This window comes from Eublepharis macularius, chromosome 12, assembly GCF_028583425.1.
Source record: "Eublepharis macularius isolate TG4126 chromosome 12, MPM_Emac_v1.0, whole genome shotgun sequence".
Lineage (NCBI taxonomy): Eukaryota > Metazoa > Chordata > Lepidosauria > Squamata > Eublepharidae > Eublepharis > Eublepharis macularius.
The window spans coordinates 77101265-77126680 of record NC_072801.1 but is presented as its reverse complement, the minus strand read 5'-3'; the positions used below and the strand labels follow the sequence as shown (position 1 = coordinate 77126680).

At 48.2% G+C, this 25416-nt stretch overlaps 1 protein-coding gene across 2 annotated transcripts; it reads left to right on the top strand.

The window, feature by feature from the left end:
* Positions 1-25220, top strand: AP1G2 (adaptor related protein complex 1 subunit gamma 2). 2 transcript variants are annotated; one of them, XM_054992960.1, is made up of 22 exons: positions 1-78; positions 1159-1363; positions 1804-1928; positions 3374-3515; positions 4154-4250; positions 5332-5408; positions 6523-6618; positions 7082-7162; positions 7737-7835; positions 8224-8279; positions 10174-10287; positions 10364-10504; positions 10613-10667; positions 11194-11316; positions 15730-15819; positions 15911-16041; positions 18289-18393; positions 20885-21038; positions 21620-21740; positions 23039-23205; positions 23311-23409; positions 24314-25220. In XM_054992960.1, the coding sequence occupies exons 2-22, from the start codon at positions 1160-1162 to the stop codon at positions 24416-24418; spliced, it is 2382 nt and encodes a 793-aa protein (XP_054848935.1). In that variant the 5' UTR covers positions 1-78; position 1159; the 3' UTR covers positions 24419-25220. The 2 variants fall into 2 exon arrangements, with proteins under 2 accessions (XP_054848935.1, XP_054848936.1); XM_054992961.1 differs by lacking the exons at positions 1-78; positions 1804-1928 and having other exon boundaries at positions 1249-1363.
* The last annotated feature ends 196 nt before the right edge of the window (positions 25221-25416 follow it).

Below are 25416 nucleotides of genomic sequence, written 5' to 3'. Positions count from 1 at the left end.
GGGGGTGCCAGCTGCTTGTGTGGCCCAGCATTGTCGAAAGGTGTGAGAGGCAAGAGAGTGAATTGGACTTCTGGACAGGTGATGAGTGGAGATATGACCTTGGGAGATGAAAGAAAAGAAGCCTTAAATATTGCCGGGAGTTAAGCTGAGGAAGTCGCTATGGGAATGTAGATGAGTGCTCTGGGCTGTTTGTATCGTGGCCACCACCACCCACACACATTCTTATCTACTGACCATTTGCATAAACCAATTCATTCAAAAACGCCAATTTTAAGCTGTTCATCAGACTGGAACAAAACTCCCAGAAGGGGATCCAAAAACCTGGTCAGTTTGACTGAGAAACCCAAGCGGACTTGAGAACAGAATTCTTAGGGCCTGCTGTTAAGGGAGTGATTAAGGAAGAAAGGGAAAGGGGGGTGGGTAGAAGGGCTCTGACCAGGGTTTTGGGGAACAGTTGTTATTTTCTGACATCACATACCTAAGATTTCGCCCTTATACTCTGCTTAAATTCATCCAGAATAGCTGCCATCTGCTCCATTCTAAATGCATGCAGAAAAGCCGGGCGGGGGTTCTGCTATTTGACCACCTTGATGGAGAGTAACTGATCTGTGTGAAGTAATTAGAGCTCTAAAGAATCCAAATCGAGGTTATAATGGCCTGATCCATTATACAAACAAAAAACTGACAAGGAAAAGAGTAGGCGCTCTGGACGTTCCCAGAGGCACCCATGTTCCAGCCTCGATTCCTGAGTTTGGAAAGCAATTGTTGCAGCTGAGCTTTAATTGCTTCTGATTCCGGGTAGACTTTCTATCCCATACAACCAGGAGTAGGGCTGGGGTCTCCACAGGTGCCACATGCATTCCTCAACACTTTATTTCACCACTCATCACTAGCAGAGCCAGTTTGGTGTAGTGGTTAAGAGCGTGCGACTCTAATCTGGAGAACCGGGTTTGATTCCCCACTCCTCTGCTTGAAGCCTGCTGGATGACTTTGGGTCAGTCACAGCTTCTAGGAGCTCTCTCAGTCCCACCCAGCTCACAGGGTGATTGTTGTTGTGGGGATAATAATGACATACTTTGTAAACTGCTCTGAGTGGGTGTTAAGTTGTCCTGAAGGGCAGTATATAAATCAAACGTTATTATCCAAATGTTATTATAGGATGCCAGAAGCACCCCTGACATTACCAACCCTAATCCGGACAATACGGAACGCACGGACCCAAGCGGAAGAACGGGATTTGGTCCAACGAGAGAGTGCCAAGATTCGGGGGGCCTTCCGGGATGATGAACCTGACAGCCGGGCCTCCAATTTAGCCAAGTTGCTCTACATCCATATGCTGGGCTATCCAGCGTATTTTGGACAAGTACATATGATGTCCCCACTACTACCTCCAAATAGGGTTGTCAGCTCTGACTTGGGAAATTCCTGCAGATTTGGGGCTAGTGCCCAGAAAGGAACTTCCGTTTCCTTTAGACTCTATGGTATACCATAGAGTATACCATAGAGTCCCCCCTTCAAAGCAGGCATTTTCTCCAGTGGAGCTGACCTTTATAGTCTGGAGATCAGTTGTAACTCCAGGTCCCAACTGGAGGTTAGTAAATCTGCCTCCAAATCTGCTCATCTCCTTCTGATGTTGCAGTGCTGAGCTCTGGCATTGCAATACAGATTTAGGAGAAAAGGTTGGACCATTTGAACTTAACTTAAGCCCTGCCTCAAAGCCAAGGGATCCCAGCTGTGGAGTGGGAGTGGTGGTTTTTATTGGCATTTTTAAAATTATTGCTTTCTGTTCCTGCTCCAAATCAGATGGAGTGCTTGAAGCTAATTGCCTCTCAGAAATTCCACGAAAAACGGATCGGCTACCTCGGTGCTGCCCTCTTATTGGATGAGAAGCAGGACACCCATCTTCTACTGACCAATAGTATCAAGAAGTGAGAGACTAGAATTAAAGAACATGGCGGGGGGGGGAGGTGGAACCCCAAAGTGAGCAAGATCAAATCTGGGAAATCAAACAACTATTCGTGTTCTGATTTGCTTAAAGAGAGGAACCTGGAATGAACGGGGTGGGGGAGATTCAAGGACTCTAGCAGACGGTACAGTCAATGTGGATGTTATTTCATTAATGATTATTCATTTAAAAGATTGCCTCCTAGCAAAGACTTTTGCAAGGGCTCGCTAATAAAACACACACTAGAAGCACACAATAATATATCCACAAAAATTAGGGAAAGCAACCCAACCATCTATAGAAAAGAGTCCAGTAGCACCTTTAAGACTAACCAACTGTACTGTAGCATAAGCTTTCGAGAACCACAGCTCTCTTTGTCAGCTGTATCGAGATGCATCGTCAGGTGCATTGAGAACTGTGGTTCTCGAAAGCTTATGCTACAGTAAAGTTGGTTAGTCTTAAAGGTGCTACTGGACTCTTTTCTATTTTGCTACTACAGACTAACACGGCTAACTCCTCTGGATTTCTGAACCAGCTAATCTAAGCAGCTGCAATAAAATTTCTAAAACAATACGAAATTTTTGCAGCAGTTAAAAAAGGGGTTTTTAACTGCTGCAGGGGGTGGTCCTCTTCTCTGATTATACTCTTCCGCAACCTGGAACCAGAACCAGCCAGCCAGAGTGTCATGAGCTCTCCCTCTATGAAGGCAGCATGAAACCTGGCCTCTGTTTCCTGGGTGTCACATGGCTCCCACCGGGCCATCCTCAAATAGCTGGTTGGCAGGCGGAGGCTTCTTAAAGGGCCTGGCACCTCTGCCCAGCTGTGAGATGGACCTTGCATTAAAGGGCCTCTTCCCAGCCATGGCCACCCAAACCCCTCACCTTTGGGGTCCTCAGCTGGAATGGGGCAGTGGCGGTGGAAGATCCAACCGGACGATCCCACCATCCTGTAAGTAGCATCCCTTCAACTTAAGTAACTCTTTCGATAACAGAAGAGCCATTTAAGTTAGAGGAAGATGCCTTAGACTGCAGGAAGACTACAAACGTGAACCAAAATGCAAAGCAGGGTATAAATGTTTTAATTAATGAACTAATAGATGAATAAACAGGGCTCAGTAGAGAAGTAGGTTGGGGGTAAGACCCACCTCACTATCTGCCTGGCCCTCCCCTTGGCAACCTGTAGTATGCAATTTGCCCTTTTCACTCCCATTGGACTTGACATTCCCTGAGTGGCAGGGAAAGATGAGAGAGTCCAATGGGAAATCGGGAAGGTGGGATGGGAGAGAGGGGGGGGGGTCCTGCAGAAAGGACTGTGGGGGCATGGGCTGCTGGTGCTTGAATGAAGAGAGCAGGCGCAGGGTGGGGCGGGGGGAGAGATTCTTTGCAATCATCCATCTCTGTGTTCACAGCCCCCTTCCATTTATTCCAGCGACCTCCTCCATCCCAGCGCTTGGGTGCAGAGCTTGGCTCTGAGCACCCTCGGTTCTCTGGGCTCGGCGGCGATGTTTCGGGACTTGGCCGGGGAGGTGGAGCAGCTGGCCAGAGAGGGACAACCCTCCGTGCGAAGGAAGGTGAGAGGCTGTGGTTGCTCCCCAGAACCCCTAACGGTGCCCCCTCTTCTTCTTCGGCACGTTTAAAAAGCGTCTGCCTTGTACCCAGTATCCCATTTTTAATATATGTCAAAGCCTTTCATTTCGTTTAATGGCCCTCTGACCTCCAAGGTACGGGTGGGTAGTTGAGCTGACTGAGAGCCAAGCTACAAGTGACGCCTGACACAGGTTGGACACTTGCCAGCTTCCCTCAAGTTTTGATGGGAAATGTAGGCATGCTGGTTTTACAGCTCGGCTCTCCATTACAGCTGCAAGACCAGGATGCCTACATTTCCCATCAAAACTTGAGGGAAGCTGACAAGTGTCCAACCTGTGTCAGGCGTCACTTGTAGCTTGGCTCTCAGTAGAGAAGGGAAGACAGTGTACACTACACCTGCTCAGAGGCGCTCATAAGTCAGGTGCAAATTAAACCCAATTCTTAAGCCTGAACTGATTGTAACCAGTCCACAAAGAAGAGAAAGTTCCCCGCAGATGTTCTGAAGGCAAATTGGACTGCTCAGGATTCTCCCAAACTCTAAATGTCACTCATCTCTGCTTGCCCCAGCCCCAGCACTGAGTTCACTCTGCATGCCTTCTTTTCTTTCTGCTGACCATTGTAGGCGGTGGTCTGCGCCGTACTCATTATCCGGAAGGTGCCCGATCTTATAGACGCATTTGTGGCTCTTGGTGATCAGCTGTTGACGGACCGAACTCACGGTATGCACCGCCATCCCTTTACTTGGCTGCCTGCTGCAAAAATTCTCTTTTGGATGGTCATAGGGGCACATTCACACATGGGTGTATGTTATTTGACTCACGGCTGAATGTATGAACCCAACTCTAGTGGAAAGGATCGCATTTTAACATGATGCAAGAAGACAGGAGAAATTTTTCGGGAGGTGTTTGAGCCGCTTCCACATGGGCAGGTCATAAAGTGGTGAGCATGCACGCATGTGTGAACATCAGAAATCTGTTTTGCATTATCCACCTACATCAGAGGGGCAAGATGGACAAAGGGACCCAAGACAGAGATTAAATTAAAAGTTCAGGAGATGGAAGTGATGGGATCCCTCAAGTGAGGCTTTCTTGGGAATTATTATTATTATTATTATTATTATTATTATTAACAACAACAACAACAACAACAACAACATTTCTAACCTGCCCTTCCCGCAAGAGGGCTCAGGGCGAGGTACAGCAGTTATGAAAATATAATACAGATTATTAAAACAATTCATAAAACAACAGTTCATCATAAAATCAACAAACAGATAATAACTGTCCCAAGATGGAGTCCATTCCAGATTCCTGCCCATCAGCATACAGGGGGAGGGAAGCAGAACATGGGTCTCAAGGAAGGACTCAAAGGAGTGCGTGGTGAGCAGGGCTTTTTTTCTGGGAAAAGAGGTGGTGGAACTCAGTGGTGGAACTCAGGACTGTACAATGACATCACTTTGGGTCAGCTAGAACAAGGGGGGAGTTTTTAAAAGTTTAAATTGCCCTTGACGGAAATGGTCACATGTTCGGTGGCCCTGCCCCCTGATCTCCAGACAGAGGGGAGTTTAGATTGCCCTCCGCACCACTTGGCGGCGCAGAGGGCAATCTCAACTCCCCTCTGTCTGGAGATCAGGGGGCGGGGCCACCGAACATGTAACCATTTTCAAGAGGTGCCAGAACTCCGTTCCACCACGTTCCTGCTGAAAAAAAGCCCTGGTGGTGAGGGATCGGAAGTGCAGTTCTCCCCTCGTCGGGTCAAGTGATCCGGGAAGTGACGGATTCCTGTCTCATCTCTCTTCAGGCGTTCCGCATGGCGCTGTCATGTTGATCGCAGAGATGTGCGAACAAAACCCACAGGCCTTGGAACACTTCTGCAAGGTGGGCAAGTGTGAACTGAACCTCCCCCCACCTCCCCCTGCCATTAATCCTCTTGGCGCAACTGCCTGTGAGGAGGGCTCTGAGCTCAGCAGTTAGGCCTCAAGGAAAGGTTCTGCCAAGCCCTCTCACCCCGCCTGGTGGTGGTGCTTGAAAGGCATGCCCTAAGAGTGCCACAGTTTCCTGCGCTCTCCTTCCAGGCCTTGCTATCCCCTGTCTAAGAGCATTCTACTCTCCCCTGCCATGTCTCACCATCCTTTGTACACGGTTACCCCATTCTCCCAGTTGGTACCTGCCTGCACCCACAGATTAATCGGGGCTGTGGGCATGTGCATGGGGAATTGGCCTGGAGAAGACAGAAGAGGTCAAACTGAGGGTGAAGGGAAAACATGGATCCTTTTAAAGGAAAAGCACCAAACGTTACAGGCCCAAGGCATGAGAACAGAACTTTGGCTCAGCCCCTTCCACCCATCCTGTGCTTCTGCCCGTGCCAAACTCCCACCCTCTCCAAGAAATGCTGATGAACAACTCAAAGGGGGCCTGCTGGTCTCCCTCTTTGCAGCCCCAAGCGACACTCAAAACGCATCTTATGTAGAAGCGGGGCCGTATTTAGGGGGGGGAGGGGGGTCACTTGCCCTGGGCGCTGCCAAAGAGAGGGTGCTGGGTGCAGCTGCTGTCCAAGAGCATGCAGAGCTGGCAATGGCAGTGCAGGCGGCTGCGCAGGAGGGCTGGGAGGCTGCCTGCGCCACCTGCTATGCCGAGGGGAGAGCTGCAGCCCGAACTGTGGGAGTGCTCCCAGGGCAGGGAGGGCGGCCACAACCTGCGCGATGATGTTATTTTCCGACAGTGATGTCATCACACGGTCCTGGCCAGCACCTGGGGCACCACCTGACAGGAGGTGCTCCAGGTGCTGGCAACTCAAGATACAGCATTGTGTAGAAGTAGGAGCGACACCTCTCAGAAACTATACGGTGCTGTGAGGCCAGCTGGGGAGGAAAAATAAGGTCCCAAGAGGAGAGAGAACCAGGCGTTGCGCTGTAGCTTTGGAGAGACTTGTGGTGGGGGGTCTTTCTGTGGGGCTGACCTGCCGCATTGTCTGTCTCCCTGTTTCTTGCAGCGAGTGCCCCACTTGGTAGGAATTCTACACAATCTTGTGGTGGCTGGTTACTCTCCAGACAACAGTATCTCCGGCATCAGCGATCCCTTTCTGCAGGTAAAAGGCCAGCTTCACTCTGTCACCCCAACTTCCTTCTCGTGGCTTCCTTCAACAATTCAGTCCAAGAAAATGTTTATCCTCAGGCAACTCCCCAGGGTGGTGTTCTTGGCTTTGCACATGGGAATACAGGCAATACCACGGCCGTTTCCACACTACCTACCTTCATCTGGAATGCTGCAGAACGTCATGAAAAAACCGCGGAAGATAGTGTCTTCTTGTGCAAAACTTGCACGAGAAGACGCTATCTTCTGCGGGTGTTTTGTGACATTCTGCAGTGTTCCGGATGAAGGTAGGTAGTGTGGAAATGGCCCATAAGTGAACAAGGCAGGGAAAGAAGCAGACCGGGAGGGGCATAGCTCAGTGCTTGCATTGCGTGAAGAAATTATCTCCAGTTGCAAGGTTGACACCGGGAACTCCACTCCTCACACTATACTCCTGTCATTTATCCTCACCCGCTCAGATCCAAATCCTACGGCTGCTGAGGATTCTGGGACGAGACAACGAAGAGACCAGTGACAGCATGAATGATGCCTTGGCCCAGGTGAAAGCCGGGGGGGATTTGGAAATTGGAGCAAGGGACCCAGGCAAAAGGGAGGGATCGCTGTGACCTAGAGGAATTCTCTATCATCATCATCATTAATGTCATTTGTAGTCCATGGGCTTATGTCATTTTCATTAAAATGTGGAGGGGGTATTGGGAGGAGCTAGATAAAATGGCTGTGCGGGTCTGATATGCCTAAACCACAGCTTTTGCAACGTCTTTGGGCAGAGAGCTCTAATGTTTCTACTGCATTGTTTCTCCTCCATTGGCACCATATTCAGAGGCCGTAAACTCTGAAACCCAGTGCAAGGAGGCAACATGGGGCGGGGGGAGCCTCAGCCTCTGGCCCCTGTTTGTTGGCCCTCCAGGGCAGCTTGGTCAGCCACTGTGTTGGAAAGGGTGCTGGCTGGTAGGTGGACCGCTGGTCTAATCCAGCAGGGCTCTTCTTGTGCTGTTAACGAAGTGGAGGAGGAAGATCTGAAGGTGAAGATTTGGAGGTGAAGATTTGGAGGAGGAGGGAGGGGACATCCTGATGCCACAGCAGTGACACTCCAGCTTCTCTGCTTCTCCCCAGGTGGCCACCAACACAGAGACGACGCGGAATGTGGGCAACGCCATCTTGTACGAGACTGTTCTGACCATCATGGGTGTGCAGTCAGCTAGTGGACTCCGGGTATAGTGAAATGTCGTAATGCAAACAGGACTCCGGGTATAGTGAAATGTCGTAATGCAAACAGGCTGACCATTGACTGAGCCCAACCTGCATTTTGTTGCCAACCCCTTGGAAGGTCCTGTGGATACAAATCCAAAGTTTTAGTTGCTGCCTGGTGCGGTTGGGATGCCCAGTTCTAGACCCTGAATGCATAGAATCAATCAGAATTTACTCAGGTTAGCAAAAGACCCTCCAGTTTCCATCTGCAGTTGATCATGTCAAGGGAGGATCAAGAGTTGGGTAGTTCCATAGACTAACAGCAGGTGGCTCTCAGCTTGGTTTGTGGCTGCCCATTCTTCACTCCTCAATACAGTCACGTTTTTAGGGCTCTTCTCTTTTCCACACACAGGTTCTCGCTATAAATATCCTCGGGCGATTTCTTGTTAACAAAGATCGGAATATCAGGTAAAAATAAAAGGGGAAAAAACGGCTGCTGGACACCTGAAATTTGCTGTTAGCTCAAAGGCATTTGAAATTTTCAAAAAAACCTTGTGTGGGGTTGATTTTTTAAAAAGGTTTAAGGTTGTGCCCAGGATTTGAAGAGTATTCCAGTTAGAGACTCAGGACTGAATTACATGGGCTGGGAAGGGGGGGTGGATTTTTATTTTGTGAAAATGGCACTTGGTGGGGAGGGGTTAACCCATTTTCCCAATGTTCTGACCCCAATCCATCTAGGAGGGGGTGCCTCAGCTTCTTTCGAGTGCAAATTCTCCATGAAAGGATGTAACCATAGACATGTTCCCCCCCGCCCCCCAAAAACAATGTCATGTGAAAACTGATCAGGGCCGAATCCACACGTCTCAAGTTTTCCGCTTTTTTCCCACCCATTATTCGCTTCTCAGAGGGCTGTTCACATACTCTTACCTCAATCCCGCCATTCTCTCGCGTCTTTCGTGTTGCGCCTCAGACGAATTTGTCATGCGTTCAGACGCTTCTTTTGCACGGTTCTCACCGTAGATGTGGACAAATAGAAGTGTTTCACAAGCGTTTCACAACCCGCCCCGTATTGCGCGATTCTACCAGGGATGTGGACGAAGTATAGCGCGAGGCAGAGGCAGTAAGAGAAGGGATGTGAACACAGACTGGGACATTGTGGGATAGAATCCATCGCAATTAATGCACATGAAAAGCGGAAGGTAGGGAAGTGTGGATTCGGCCCAGATATTTTTGTTTCTGGGGGCTGGAGATCTCTCCCCTACAATCTGTTCTGGAACATGCTGTCCATCAGAGCAAGGAAGAGGGCCCACTCATCATCTCACATGGATGGGATGGGACACACGTCCCCAGATGGTTAGAAGAGCCTCAACTTTGGGAGGGGGAAGTGCTGGGAAGACTGAGGAATGAATGTGCTTCCTGACAAAGAGGCCGTGTTGTATAGTGGTTAGAGAGTTGAGACGGGATCTGGAAGAACCGTGGCAGAGTGGAGATTCGAACCTGGAAGCTTGCTGGGTGACTTTGGGCCAGTCAGACATGCTCAGTCTAATCTTCCTTAGAGGGTCGTTATGAGGATAAACCTGGGTTGTTACGAGGAGAACCTGGGCCGTTTCCATGCTACTTACCTTCATCTGGAATGCCGCGGAACATCGCGAAAAAAGAGGAAGAGAGCGTCTTCTCGCGTGAGTTTTGTGCGACATCACACAAAACTCGTGCGAGAAAATGCTATATTCCGCGGTTTTTTTCGCGACGTTCCTCAGTGTTCCAGATGAAGCTGTGGAAACGGCCAATGTTTGGTGGAAGAAAAGCAGAGTATAAACTGAAGTAAATAAATCCATAAATTCTTGCAAGAAAGAGTGCTATGAGACAGTCACACGCAGGGATGTATAGTAAAATATACACACTTACACTGTCTTCTACTTTCTTTTCTGAGGTGTCTTTTTCTTACAAGTGAAACTGCAAAAAAGACCACTTCTCCATTAAAATACGGCTGAATTCTGGCAGTTGTTCTTCAGATACAGCTAGAACAGATGGACTCGCATTCTAGCTGTATCTGAAGAAGTGAGCTGTGACTCACGAAAGCTCATACCCTACCATAACTTTAGTTAGTTTTATAGGTGCTACTGGACTCTGGGTATTTGAAGAAGTGAGCTGTGACTCAAGAAAGCTCATACCCTACCACAATTTGCATTAGTCTTACAGGTGCTACTGGACTCCTGCTCTCCCTGAAGAAGTTAGCTGTGACTCACAAAAGCTCATACACTATCACAGATTTCGTTAGTCTTATAGGTGCTACTGTACTCTTGCTCTTTTCTTCTGCTACAGACAGACTAACATGGCTACCCATCTTGATCTACCTCCTTAGGTACGTGGCTCTAGCATCACTACAGAAATTATTGCAAGCGGAGGGCTGCGCAGTCCAGAGACATCGGTCCACCGTCTTGGCATGCCTGACTGACCCTGACCCGACTGTGAAGAGGTGAGACAGGGAAAGCGGGGAAGGAGAACTTGAATGAATTTCTGAGGAGAATAACACCTTTGTCCCTTCTCCTCAGGCGAGCGCTGCAACTTAGCCTCGCCTTGGTGAACAGCAGCAACGTGAGGGCAACCATCAAGGAACTCCTGGATTTCCTCAGCACCTGCGCCCCAGACCTGAAGTCAGACTGCGCTTCTGGAATATTCCTGGCTGCTGAGAAGTGAGTGACCCCTGGTAGCAGGCGCCACTGTAGAGGCTTGGGGGTGAGGTCAGTTGGCTGCAAGAAGCCGAATGGGTCTGAGCGAGTCCTCATTTCCACCCCCTTCAGGTTTGCGCCCAACAAGCGATGGCACATAGACACCGTCCTCCAAGTGCTGACCATGGTAAGATGGAGGAGGATGGCTGAGGAGGCGCTAGGATCTGTAGGGGAGCAGCAGAGGGCTGTGGCACTCACAGAACATCTTTTCTCTCTTTCTGACCCTTCAACAGATGCACCTCATACATTTTTATACTACTTTTCTTCAAGATCATAGGGACTAAAAACAAAACAAAAATGGCAGCCAATGTCCTCAAGAAACCAAAGTCTCTTCACAATATAACCTGTCCAGTCTCTGTATTTTCTTTCAATAATTTAATGTATCTGCCCTCGTAGCCTCTGTTTCTGGCACTCCTTTAGAACAGCTGTTCTAAGCATGTTGAAAAAGTTAATTTTGACGCCTCTTTTAGTAGGTACCCCTTCCATATGGTTCTCATTAGCTGTCCAGTCCTTTTAGCATATCCTCAGTATGGAAAAACTGGGTATTTGGGGGTGGAAGAAGACCCTTCAGGAGAAAGAAGAAAGGGGCACAGAAATGTTTCTCTAACTGCAGCAATCTCGCCTTCCTCCATCCGTTTCCTTTCCCTTTGCAGGCTGGTTCTTACGTGCGGGACGATGCAGTCCCCAACCTCATCCACCTGATTGGAGGTGCAACCGAGCTTCACAGTTACGCGGTGCAACAACTATACGAAGCCCTGGCCCAAGATATCTCACAGGTGCAAAGGGGGGGGGCGTGTTTCAGGGCTGGGAGGGGGCATAACTGCCAACTTCAGCAGTCTGGAGGTGAACCAAGCAGGGTTGCAGGACTTGAGTCCAGTGGCACCTTAGAGACCAACAGGATTTTCAGGGTATAAGCTTTCGAGAGTCAAAGCTCCCTTTTTCACCAGGCGGGGCGTGGGGATGTACTGGAATTATAAAGAAGCTCCAGACTGAAGAGATATGTTCTCCTGGAGAAAATGGCTGCTTAGGAGGGTGAACATCAAGAAGACAAAGTAATGACTACTGAGGAATTACAGTTTTAAAGCTGACAATTTGGAAATTGAAATTATTCAAGATTTTCTATTCCTTGGCTCAATCGTCAACCAAAAGGGAGACTGCAGTGAAGAAATCAGAAGAAGATTGAGACTTGGAAGAGCAGCTGTGAGGGAGCTAGAGCAGATCCTTAAAGATAAAGATGTCTCTCTGGGGACCAAGAAAAAAGATAATCCTAACTATGATTCCCCATTGCTATATATGGATGTGAAAGCTGGACAGTGAAGAAAGCTGACGGGAAGAAAATGGATTCATTTGAAATGTGGTGCTGGAGGAGAGTTTTGCGGATACCATGGATGGCCAAAAAGATAAATAAGTGGGCACTAGATCAAATCAAGCCTGAATTTTCCCCAGAAGCTAAACTGACAAGACTAAGGCTATCGTACTTTGGTCACATCATGAGAAGACAAGACTCTCAGGAAAAGACAATAATGTTAGGAAAAGTGGAAGACAGTGGTCCAGTCACACCCTCTCAGCCCAACCTACCTCACAAGGCTGTTACGAGGATAAAATGGAGGAGAGGAGAATAATAACAACAACAACAACAACATTCAATTTATATACCACCCTTTAGGACAACTTAATGCCCACTCAGGGCCAAGCTTCAAGTGACAAATGACACTTGAACAGCAAGTGGATTGAGTGGAGTGCAAGTGAACAGGGAGAAATACACTTGCCGTTCAAGTGTCATTCGTCACTTGTAGCTTCGCCCTCAGAGAGGTTTATAAAGTATGTTACTATTATCCCCACAACAAAACACCCTGTGAGGTGGGTGAGGCTGAGAGCGTTCTGAGAGAGCTGTGACTGACCCAAGGTCACCCAGCTGGCTTCAAGCGGAGCAGTGGGGAATCAAATCCAGTTCTCCAGATTAGAGTCCCGTGCTCTTAACCACTACATGAAACTGTTACTATTATCCCCACAACGATCAACCTGTGAGGTGGGTGGGGCTGAGAGAGCTCTGGAAGAGCTGTGACTGATCCAAGGTGACCCAGCTGACTTCAAGTGGAGGAGTGGGGAATCAAACCTGGCTCTCCAGGGCCGTTCCCACACGGCTTACCTGAACCCGGAACACTGCGCAGCATGCCGAAAAAAAGGTGGAAGATCGCGTTTTCTCTTGTGAGTTTTGCGCCATGTTGCGCAACATGGTGCAAAACTCGTGAGAGAAAACACGATCTTCCGCGTTTTTTTTCGGCACGCTGTGCAGCGTTCTGGGTTCAGGTAAGCCATGTGGGAACGGCCCTGATTAGAGTCCTCTTGCTCTTAACCACGACATTATGTGGCTTCAACTGGGGAGAACTATGTAAGCCACTTTACGTTCCAAATGGGGAGAAAGGTGAGGTATAAATTAAGTAAAATTTAAAAACCGTGTCCTTTCCAGGCTCCATCCTCAAATTGCCAGGAATTTTCTAACCCAATATTAGTAAAGAGTCCAGTAGCACCTTTAAGACTAACCAACTTTATTGTAGCATAAGCTTTTGAGATCCACAGCGCTCTTCAGCAGATGCAACTTTATTGTAGCATAAGCTTTCGAGAACCACAGCTCTCTTCGTCAGATGCAACTTTATTGTAGCATAAGCTTTCGAGAACCACAGCTCTCTTCGTCAGATGCAACTTTATTGTAGCATACTTATTGTAGCATAAGCTTTCGAGAACCACAGCTCTCTTCGTCAGATGCAACTTTATTGTAGCATAAGCTTTCAAGAACCACAGCTCTCTTCATCAGATGCATCGATGCATCTGACGAAGAGAGCTGAGGTTCTCAAAAGCTTATGCTACAATAAAGTTGGTAAGTCTTAAAGATGCTACTGGACTCTTTACTATTTTGCAACTACAGGCTAACACGGCTAACTCCTCTGGCTCACTAACCCAGTGTTGACAACCTTCCTGAGCGAGCAAGCTCACCAGGAAAGCAGCCGCTTGTTTGCTTCTGCAATAGCTTTAGTGGTCAGTCTGAGGTTTTATAGGGCCAGAGGGATACCTATTGCCCCCCCCATGTCACCTGACAAGTGTGGGACTGGAAGCTGCAGTACTACCCGCAGGCGAGTGGCTTGGATGGTGCAATTGAGATCGGGCTGGCAGCACTCTCTTCTGGCAAGCTGCCACACCAGCGGAGAAAGTTACCACTACGAGCCAAGCTACAAGTGACAAATGACACTTGAACGGCAAGTGAACAGACTCACGTGTATTCCTCCCTGTTCACTTGCGCTCCACTTGTGCTCCACGTATATTCCTTCACTTGCACTCCACATGTATTCCTCCCTGTTCACTTGCGCTCCACGTATATTCCTTCCCTTGCACTCCACGTGTATTCCTCCCTGTTCACTTGCGCTCCACTTGCGCTCCACGTATATTCCTTCCCTTGCACTCCACGTGTATTCCTCCCTGTTCACTTGCGCTCCACTTGCGCTCCACGTATATTCCTTCCCTTGCACTCCACGTGTATTCCTCCCTGTTCACTTGCGCTCCATGTATATTCCTTCACTTGCACTCCACGTGTATTCCTCCCTGTTCACTTGCGCTCCACTTGCGCTCCATGTATATTCCTTCACTTGCGCTCCACGTGTATTCCTCCCTGTTCATTTGCGCTCCACTTACGTTCCACGCAAGTGAACAGGGAGGAATACACGTGAGTCTGTTCACTTGCCGTTCAATTGTCATTCGTCACTTGTAGCTTGGCTCTCGGTCACACTTCAAAGGCCAAGTTCCTTTACGGCACTGCTTGTAGCTGGATGTTATCCTGTGATTCCCGATGTATGGATCACACAGCATTACTCGCACAAAAAACTATTACAAGTGTTTCCTGGCCTGTCTGCTCTTACAACCAAATGCTGGCTGACAGTGACGTGTTTAAGACCTGGCGGAACTGTCTCGTCACCGTCACCGTCAAACGATAGATTCGCACTCAATCACAAAGCCCACTCGGTGATCTTCAGCATCACATGGGATCACCTCTTTAAACAATAGATTGGCTAGAAAGTAAGACCTGCCGTCTCCCTCATGCATTTGCTCGGACACGGAAGATCAGCTTTTTATTTATTTATTTATTTATTTATTTATTTCATGCCATTTATGGTCCGCCTTTCTCACTGAGACTCAAGGCGGATTACACAGTGGGAGATTAGTACAATCAGTATCCAGGACATTTCCATGCAGTGTCAAGGACATTTCCATAAACAACGCCATAGGATCGATAAATACAAGTTTACAAAGACATAGCTTTAGCGAGGATCCAGTATAGAGTTGAAATTTTTTTAAGCTTCCTGCACTTCTGTTAGTGAAGTAATATGGGTGGCCTCAAGAGTCAGGGTCTTTTGTGTAGTGGCAGCTTGCTTGCGGAACTCCCCACCACTATACATCAGAGGCCTTCTTTGTTAAATTCTGAGCGCCCGATAAAAACATTTTTATTCTCCTGGGCTTGCTGTGATTCATTTTTACATGCGTGCGTGCATATGTCTCATTTTTCTCCGTCATCCGCTTTCTTGGATTTTTATTGCTCATAAATCAATTTTAATGCAGTCGCATCCTCCTATTTTTGGCTGCAGCCACATTGCAGTTCTTACAGCTTAATTGATGCTGTTCTTAGTGTCAGCACTCGCTCTTGATGTCACTGATTGCTTTTATCCTTGCGCACCTTCACGAGAACCTTGTGGCTATGACATAGTACACAAATAACTTAAGTGCATGAAAGAAACCGTGAAAGAACGAAAAAGGGATTAGGCTTTTACCTGGAACTGAGGTTCAGCAAAGCTGGAAATTTAATTTGCTTTCATCGAGCAGGCTTGGCCTTGGCAAAACTCCCATTCTGACTAAGGGAGTTTTAATTCTCCAGAGCTTATACCCTGGAAATCTTGGTAGTCTTTAAGGTGCTCCTGGACTCGAATTTTGCTATCCTGTTTCTTTTGAAAGTCTCAGATTGCAAAAGAGTCTCTGAGCTTTGAGGTTTGCAAAGTGCAGAGCTATTATAAAAGTGCGGGGGGGGGGGCATTTACTTTTGACAGGCCATACAAATTGTCCCAGAAGGGATGCAGGAGCGGATGTGCCCAGTACAAAATATATCATCTATCTTCTCTACTCTATCATTTCCCCCCCCTCACCAGCAACCCTTGGTGCAGGTGGCTACTTGGTGCATTGGGGAGTACGGCAACCTCCTATTGGCTGGGAGCTGTGAAGAGGTGGAGCCTAAGCAGGTAAGGAGTTGGGAGAGAGCAGAGGAGATTTGCTCGCATCGCACCCCCCCCCCAACCCCGCTGAAACCCTTCTCCTCCTCAACCTGTGCAGGTAGACCCAGAAGAGATGCTCTCCCTTCTGGAGCGGGTGCTCCAGTCGCACCTCTCCCTCCCAGCCACCAGGGGCTACGCGCTCACCGCCCTCATGAAACTCGGGTCTCGTCTCCAAGGCAACAGCATCAAGTGAGCTTGCTTGGTCCAAACTCCTTAAAGCCCCGGCCCTTTCCTGGACCTCAGGTTGAGACACCTAAAACAGCAGCCCGCCCCCAGCTCTGTGCTTGCAATGACTCCAGCATATTTGGATCTGTTCTCTGCCCTTAAGGAGCCCTTGAAAAAGGAGAGGAAAGGAAACTGCCTTTAACACCCCCCAAGACTATCAGTATGGAAGAACTGTTAATTGTTGTTAAGGGACAGTGATTCCATGTTGTAACATGACTTGTTTATCCATCGGCTCCCTCTTTATGGAGGGGCACAGGAACCATGGAAAGGCTCACAGAGTCAAATATTCTTTCCTCCAGTGGCAGCCCCTAAAACCCATCAATTCTTAAGAATCTCTCGACACGAGGCGCCTCAGCGTGTGTTTGTCAAGTGTAGGGAGGTGCAATATTAGCCGGGAAGCATAGTTTTAAAAGACAGAGCCTGTGGAGATCACTCTTCAGAGAGTGTGTTAATTTCATTTTTGCTCTCAGGCTCTGTCAATTTCACCTCTCCAGTCTAAAACTGTGTGGGATCACAACCAGAGGGCAGCAAGGAATGGAAATGGGCTGGAGCTGCCTTCCAGACCTGAGGAGGTTCTAATGGGCTGAAGTTTCCCTTCTGGCATTTCACAGCCCCTTCACACAGCTTCAGTGTACAGCAAAGCCTTTGCGCTACCACTGGCTCTGTCTTTTTAAACTACCCTTCCTAGCTAGCATTGCATCTCCCGACACGTGTTCTTCACGTGTCAGATGTCTTGTGTGGAAAGACTCATGGAAGCTGCCACGAGACGGCGTATCAGAGAGCTTCCGGTCAAAGTTACTGTGTGCCCTTCATATCTGCCCAGGGGGTGTGTTGTATCCCATTTGTGGTCCTTGTTTAAAGCCACTTTCGGATTAGCAACCTAAGACACAGATCAGTCAGTCTAGTATAGCATAATCCTCTATTCCTCCAAGGAGCTCTAAGAGGCAAACACAATTCTCCTTTCCCTGCTTTAGCCTCATAATGATCTCCAAAGGTAGGTTAGGCGGAGAGGGGTCATGACTGGCTCAAGTATAGCGGGGATTTGATCCTAAATCTCCCTGATCTTAATCCGACATTCCAACACTGAGGTCCCTAACGTAGTGCCCAAGGGCACCATGGTGCTCGCAAACACCTCACCTGGTGTTTTCAGAAAGTGGGTGGGGCCAGGTGGGGTGAAAGCCAAGCACATCTTCTGATTGGCCATTGCAGATCCCATTGCTTTAAAATAAGATTGCTTTGGTGGCAGCTGCCATCACAGTGTTGGTTTTATTCTCTCTCTCATTCCTCTTTTTCAGTGTATTTTTAAAATTACTCGTCTTCTCCACCTAAACATGGACTTCCTTTGGGTGTATGGTTGGCTCCACCTCCCGCAGCAGCCATTTTGTGGTTGGCTCCACCTCCCACATCAGCCATTTTGTGGTTGTGCCCACCATCCCGTGTCAGACTTCCGAAGGTGCCTGCAGGCTCAAAAAAGTTAAAGAGCCCTGTTCTAAGAAATACACTACGCTGACTCTTAACATACACACAGCAACACTATTATTATCTGGTTTTTTAAAAATTGTACTTAAGGGTTTGGTGAACTGCTTTCAGGAGAATTGAGTTTAAAAACAAATACATCCGCCAACTGCTGACACCCCTAAAAAAACTCCAAGTGCCCTAAATTTGTACATAACCCTCAAATTTCACTGCCCCCACTGCTTTTCTCCTCAGCCTTCCCGCTTTTCTCCCCCTCCTTTTGCTTCCTGCTCTTCTGCTTAAAATTAAGGTGATTCCCAGGGCTTTTTTTCTGGGAAAAGAGGTGGTGGAACTCAGTGGGTTGCCAGCACAGGGGGCAACTCCTGGTAGGAGGTGGTGCCACATGTGTGAGCGCAAAGTGCACGCACGCTTCCAGGACCGCACAATTACGTCACTTTGGGAAAGCTGGAACAAGGGTTTGTTTTTTTTTTATTTAAATTGCCCTCGGCAAAAATGGTCACATGACCAGTGGCCCCACCCCCTGATCTCCAGACAGAGGGGAGTTTAGATTGCCCTCCGCGCCCAGCTAGGCGCGGAGGGCAATCTCAACTCCCCTCTGTCTGGAGATCAGGGGGCGGGGCCACTGGCCATGTGACCACTTTCAAGAGGTGCTGGAACTCCATTCCACCGCGTTCCAGCTGAAAAAAAGCCCTGCTGAGTCCTAACCTTTTCATGTTCATTTTTTCCCCTTTCAAGCCGGATCCGAAGGTTGGTCTCTATTTACTGCAGCTGTCACGACATCGAATTGCAGCAGCGGGCAGTAGAATATAACGCCCTTTTCCGGAAATATGACCATCTCAGGTGAGTTCTCTAGGTGGACACGGGAGGGTGTGAATCCAGGAAATCTTTGCCCCTGTTGGATGAAAATGAGAGAATTCCAGGACCCCCAAGTTCTGTCTGTAAAGAGTCTGAGAGCAGTGCCATGTCAAACTTGCGTGAGTGCTGTCAGTGATTCCGCACACATTGGATAATGCACTTCCAATCCTCTTTATAGATCATTTGGAACGGATTTTTTTGTGTGCGGAACAAAAAATCTGCCTTAAATGATTGATAAAGTGCATTGAAATTGCATTGTCCAACGTGTGCGGAATCAGCCTGTGTGTCAGCGCAGAATCTCATATCAGATGCAGAAATTCAGACCCTTGACAATCTCAGCTCCACCATCAGGGAGGGGCCGTGGCTCAGGGGTAGGTCATGTGTTGGCATGTACTGGGTTCAATCCTCAGCATCTCCAGTTCAGGATTCCTCAAAGCACTTTTCATCCCTTTGCCCCTCCAGACCCCTCCCCTCAATCTCCACACCCTGTTCCTTCCCAATTCCTTATTAACATCTTCTTTTTAAAAATACGGTGAACCCCCATAAGAATTGAACTTGCTTTACCTGGGCAAAATCAGCAACAGCCCAACGACATAGATCCAGAGGAGTTAGCCGTGTTAGTCTGTAGTAGCAAAATCAAAAAGAGTCCAGTAGCACCTTTAAGACTAACCAATTTTATTGTAGCATAAGCTTTTGAGAATCACGTTCTCTTCGTCAGATGCATGGATGCATCTGACGAAGAGAACGTGATTCTCGAAAGCTTATGCTACAATAAAATTGGTTAGTCTTAAAGGTGCTACTGGACTCTTTTTGATTTAGCCCAAAGACAGGCTTTCTCTGTGGTGGCCCCCACCCTGTGAAACAGCCTGCCTGAGGAGGTCAGGAGAGCCCCCACTCTCCTAGCTTTCCGCAAATGATGCAAAACTGAATTATTCAAAAAGGCGTTTGTATTGTAGGGAGGGGCTCTCAGATGCTTCGCTAATGAGTTAAAGACCATAGATTTCACCACTATGGCTGATTCCGCACACGTTGGATAATGCACTTCCAATCCTCTTTTATAGATCATTTGGAATTGATTTTTTTGTGTGCAGAACAAAAAATCCACCTCAAACGATTGATATAAAGTGCATTGAAAGTGCATTATCCAACGTGTGCGGAATCAGCCTATGTTGCCTTATGCGCCATCTGTTGTTTTAAATATGTGCTCCTATGAGCTACCTGTTCTTCATGCTGCCTGATGTCAGTTATAGAATTGATTATTTGCTGTTTCTTCAATTCTGTATTGGATCCTTGCTAATGCTCTGTCTTTGTAAACTTGTATTTATTTACCCTACACATTGTTTATGGAAATGTCCTTGATATTATATGGAAATATCCTTGATAATGATTGTGCTAATCTCACACTATGTAATCCGCCTTGAGTCTCAGTGAGAAAGGCGGACTATAAATGACATAAACAAACAAACAAACAAACAAATAATATGAATGTGCAGATTCTCATGCTGCTCAGGGCCAAGCTACAAGTGAGGGAGATGCAATGTTACCTGGGAAATGTAGTTGAAAACAGCGTTATGTCTCTAGTGCAGGGAAAGAGAAGCGCTTTTCAAAGACAGTTTTAAAAGAGAGCCACGCAGGGTCGCTGGGGGAGAGGAATTTTGCAATTGTTTTCTTGCAGTTTCAGTGAAGAGATGAACTACCAGCTCTTCCCCTCCCTGCGCTAGGGACACGGTCCTGTACTCCTCTCTCCGTTGGGATTGCAACACATTGCATCCCTGACACGTTAAAAAACATGTGTCTGGTGTCCTTTCTAGCTTGGCCCTTAGTTTTGTGCCAGACGCACGGGGCTACGCTTGTAGATTTGCTGTTTTTCAATTGGCTCGATTGCTAGTCGCGGTAAATGGAGAAGTGAGCTATAAATCTTCTAGCAAATAATTAAATAGGAAGTGTGTGCAATGATGGATGGCTGGATTTTGCACAGGCCTAGCAGATGGTTGCATGCTGGTCTGTGTCCTGACCTTCTGTTTAGATTGTTCCAAGTAGAGCCACTGCAGGGTGGCCCCCCTTGTGAAACTGCTAGTGATGAAAGCTCCACCCCCTGCTCCGCCTAGTCATTCAAGCCCTTCCATCTGGCTCCACCTACCCATTCAGGCCCCTCCCACCTGCTCTAAATGCCCTAACTCTATTTTATTTTATTTTTGGAAATAGTCTTGGTATGAGCTTTACTTGCTGTGAAGTGGAGGTAAATTCGATAAACAAGAATTCCTCAGATTGTCTGCAGACATGTCATGTGTTATGGATGGCGAACCCCCGTTTCTCTGTTGTGCTGCATGCAGTCCCAAGAGATTGAGGCAGGGAGGGGGAGATGTGCATAGGAACCATGAAGCACTGGGAGGCAGAGGAGGAAGAAGATGGGAAATGATAAATCAGGTGCACCTGCCACCCTCCGGCCCACTCTTACCAGTTTTACCTCTTTTAGGTCATCTTTGTTGGAGAAGATGCCCTTAGTGGAAAAAGCTGGCTACAGCGAGGATGGAAGTGAGAAAGAACAGCCTGGAAGAGAGACCAGCATTTCCCTACATATCTCCGAGGCGGTGCTGTCTGGCAATTCCGAACCACCAGAATCTAGTCAGGTAAGCATGACATCTACAAACGGTTGGTACCAGGAGGTGCCAAAGAGCTAAGGAGAACCACATTTATTGGCTTCATTTATACCCTAATCTTTCTCCCTTATGGGGACCCCAAATTGGCTGGCAGCATTCTCCACTCCTCCACTGCACTTTCACAACTACAACTCTGTGAGGTAGGTTAGGCTGAGTGTGTGTGGCTGGCCCATACTTGAACATGAGCAAAATAGTACATGAGTCTGGGTTTGTGTGCGTGCCAGCTTTGTCTTGTGCAATTTCCCTTCCTCAGTTTTCTGTCTCTGCAACCTATCTCTGTGCCCCTCCCCATTGCCCCCCAGAGGGAGCTGTTCACCTCTTCAGCATCGATCCAGAGGAGTTAGCTGTGTTAGTCTGTAGTTGCAAAATAGTAAAAAGTCCAGTAGCATAAGCTTTCAAGAACCACAGCTCTCTTCATCACATGATGCATCTGACGGAGAGAGCTGGGGTTCTTGAAAGCTTATGCTGCAATAAAGTTGGTTATTCTTAAAGGTGCTACTGGACTCTTTACTATTTTGCAACCTCTTCAGCACTGTCTTGTTTTCCTCTAGGTCTCTGATCTCTTGAATCTTCTTGGGGACCCTACAGATCCTTCTCCTTTGCAGCCTGTCACAAGCACCCCAGTGGCAACGGGATCCTTCCTTGACTTGCTCAGGGATCTAAAACCCCCAGGTAAAGCACCATGGAATACTTCAGTGCTTAGTTCTTGTGGCCCCTTCTTACATGCTCAGGGTAATGCCAATCGCCATTTTGGGGTCAGGAAGCAATTTTCCCCAGGCCAGTTTGGCTTGGGATCCTGATGGTGTTTTACCATCTTCTGGGCATGAAGCAGGGGTCACTGAGGATGTGGGGAGGGCAGTTGTGAATTTCCTGCATTGTGCAGGGGTTGGACTAGATGACCCTAGGGTGCCCTTCCAACTCTATGATTCTGAAACTCTGTGACTTTATGATTCTATAAGAATGGGGCGAACAAGACACAAAAATGCAGGTGTCCTTCCCTTCAAAGCCTCCCAAGTACATGGCAAAGGGTCTCATCCTCTCTGTACATCCCCTCCTCTAAATATCTGTGCCAATACTCCCTGCAAGCCACCCAGGAATGATTCGCAGAGTCTGTGACTTCGACAGCAAAAATATTCCTCTAGGCCTCCGTTTCTCTGGGCTTTTATTTTGACCTTCCATGAATTGATCTGAGTAGCTGTTGCCTTTGTCCCAAGTTGGACGCTAAAGTGCTACTGTTATTTTCTGTGTAACAAACAATGAAGACTAAAAAACTGCTCTTCTTAATTTAAAAAAAAATCAACGTTGAAATTTCTTACAGAACCAACATTACCGTTAAGGATGTTTGTGGCATTGTCAGGGTATACAAAAGAGCCTTTCCTCTCCAGGGATACCTGGGCCGATTCCAGATGACTAACCTTAAGGCCCTTCATGCCGCCCTCTTCCGGATCGCGACGGGGAAAATGCGAAATATCGTGTTTCCTCGCGCGAGTTTTGCGCAACGACACGCAAAACTCGCGCGAGGAAACGCGATATTTCACATTTTCCCCGTCGCGATCCGGAAGAGGGCGGCATGAAGCGCCTTAAGGTTAGTCATCTGGAATTGGCCCAGGTGTACAGCTCTTCCAAGGTGATCCCTGTTAGCAATACGGCGCACAGAAAGGACGTGGCCAAGGTCAAATTTCCCTCAGTCGCTTCCTTGCCACCTAGATGCCCTGATGTCAGATGTGTGTGGTCTTGCAGTGATTACTCAGAGCGAAGGCCCTCTGCACATGCTCAGATGCACTCCGTAACTCTGCAACTTTTCCTGGGTTGCTGCAAGTTGAGCGCCAATTTATTAAGGCCTTGCTTGGATTCCGTCGGAAAAAGTTACATCCTCTGTTGATTGGCTGATGGTGGGGTGAGAGGAAGGTGGGAAACATTCAATACCCCGCTAAAAACGTGCTTGTCCACTGGCTTCCCTGTCCCACCAGCCGCTGCTCTCTCCCCACTGGCTGTTTATGAACAAGATGAGCTGCTGGTTGAATTCTCAATGGAGCGCCCACCACTGGAACCCACGTTACTGCTCATCACGGCCACGGTATCCAACAGGGCTCCCGGTGACGTGACTGGATTCTCTCTGCAAGTGGCTGTGCCCAAGGTGAGCCGAGGCTGATGGCAGCTGCTCACAGGATGACCCTGGCATGCACCATTGCGTCTTTAGCAGAAATACCTTCAACTTGCTCATCTCTCCTCTTTCCAACAGTCCTTCCAGGTAGAGCTCCTGGCCCCCAGCGGTTCCACAGTCCCAGGTCAGGGTGGTCCCCCTATCACTCAACTAATTCGCATCTTGAACCCTAGAAAGGTAAGAATGATGGGAAGGGGCCAAGATCCTATTGAAGGCAGAAGCCTGTACAGATGCCCTTTGTCATCTGGCCCTCAAAAGCAGTTACTGTCAGCGGCAAAGCACTGATGTCTCTTCTGCTGTGCTCTTCCCTATAACGTGACAATAGAGACTTCCTATTGGATACTTTACTGGTGACATCACACAGACATATTCAACGTTTTCCTCTGCTGTGATGTCACTTCCTGCCCATTCACAGGAAGTCTCTGTCCTCCTAGCATAACAGGCACCATAAGCAACATTACTTCCTGTTTCTCTGGAGCAGCTGCCCTGGCCTCATCGCGGTTTCTCCGGCAACAGAAACTCGCTGTTGGCAGCAAAAACTCAGCATCTTTCTCTATGATGCCAACACACACATTCCTCTTTCTCCTACTAACCTTAAGGACTAAGGGACTTGGCTGTCTTCAAAAAGAGAGCTGGGGTTTTCCCAGTTTAAAATCCTGCATTCAGTACCTGCATAAAGTTTGCACAGTTCCAAGATGAAGCTGTTCTGTGTGCAGAATTTCCATCAGTGCAGGATATAAACAGAAAGCATTACTAATATTGCTGGTTCTGTGCACCTAGGCAGATCACGAGAGGGAGGGCAGGAAGGGTTACATCAGCTCTTCGTTCTCGTGGCCCCTTCTTACATGCCCAGGGTAATGCCGATCGCCATTTTGGGGTCATGAAGCAATTTCCCCCAGGCTAATTTGGCTAGGGATCCTGACGGTGTTTTGCCATCTTCTGGTCTTGGAACGGAGGTCACTAGGGGTGTTGGGGGGAGGCAATTGTGAATTTCCTGCATTGTGCAGAGGGTTGGACTAGACGACCCTGGGGGGTCCCTTCCAACCCTATGATTCTATGACTTGTCCCTTTTCGATCCCAGCTCCCGCTCCGGATGCGGCTGCGTCTTGCCTACACCCTGCCCTCTGGGACGGCGGTCCAGCGGATTGAAGAAGTCAGCTCATTCCCAGAGGCCGCATGGCAGTGACTGGCGAGCAACCCAAGGGACCACCAACGCTGTCTCCTGGCTTTTCTTCAAAAGAAAGCCCTTGTAAGGTGCTACTGGACTAAAGTCTTGCTTTTGCAATTGCAACAACTCACCACCAGGTGGCACCTTTGTTCTACCCTGGAGGCCTCTCTACCATTAAATACACAAGCAGGTGGGAGCCCAGGGGTTGCTTTGGTGGTGGCGTGGCCCTAGATGACTGCATTGGGGGCAGATGGGGGGGCACAACGTTCTTGCAGGGGAGATCCTCCAAATAAAAAAAGGGAAACACAGCCAAGCCAGGACAGAGTAATGGGGGAACAGAAGGGGGAATCCCCTCTCCCTCCCAACAGCTGGCAAATCAATTCAATTGATCAGCTCGATGGGGAGATTCCACAACAACTGAGCGAGACTAAGTGGAAATCAATGAAGATAAAGAGCGAAGGGGGGAAAAATCAGAATTCTCCAGCAAAATAAATACACACCACCCATGCCTGTCCGTTGCCCCAATCTGCATTTCTGCTCTGCTGCTATACAGAAACGGGGATGTCCAATCTTTTCTGGAGGCAGCACCTGCAATGAGTGTGCCCCCCCTCCCCCACAACAGTCAGTCCCCTGCTAAGCTGAGTAAAGTCAAGGGGCCCTGTCATCCAGTACTCTGTCTACTAAGAGTGGACAACCAGGGGTTGCAGGGAAAGATGTCAGAAGCAAGGGGTGTTGGTTTTGGCCCTCCCTGGGTGAGGATCCTCAACCGGAGATGGAAAAAACAAGGCCATATTTCTGGCTATCCCAGTATCTAGCCTCCAACAGGTGCCTCCTATCCCAGCCTCCATGTATTCTTCGAGTCTCTTTTCAAGGCCTCTGAGGCAAGTGGCCACTGTTACAGCATATTGTGGCCATGAGTTCCACAGATTTACAATGTATTGTGTGAAAAAACAGTAGCATTCGTTTCATTTGGGGGTTTTTTTCTCCTTAAATTTATTCCATGTCAATCTCACTGA

Excerpts from the sequence above, each read along its gene's own strand:
- AP1G2 (XM_054992960.1), top strand. The coding sequence starts at position 1,160 with ATGCCAGAAGCACCCCTGACATTACCAACCCTAATCCGGACAATACGG. Across the intron at positions 15,820-15,910 it reads AAGAGGTGGAGCCTAAGCAG|GTAGACCCAGAAGAGATGCT; the intron begins GTAAGGAGTTGG and ends CAACCTGTGCAG. Across the intron at positions 16,042-18,288 it reads CTCCAAGGCAACAGCATCAA|CCGGATCCGAAGGTTGGTCT; the intron begins GTGAGCTTGCTT and ends TCCCCTTTCAAG.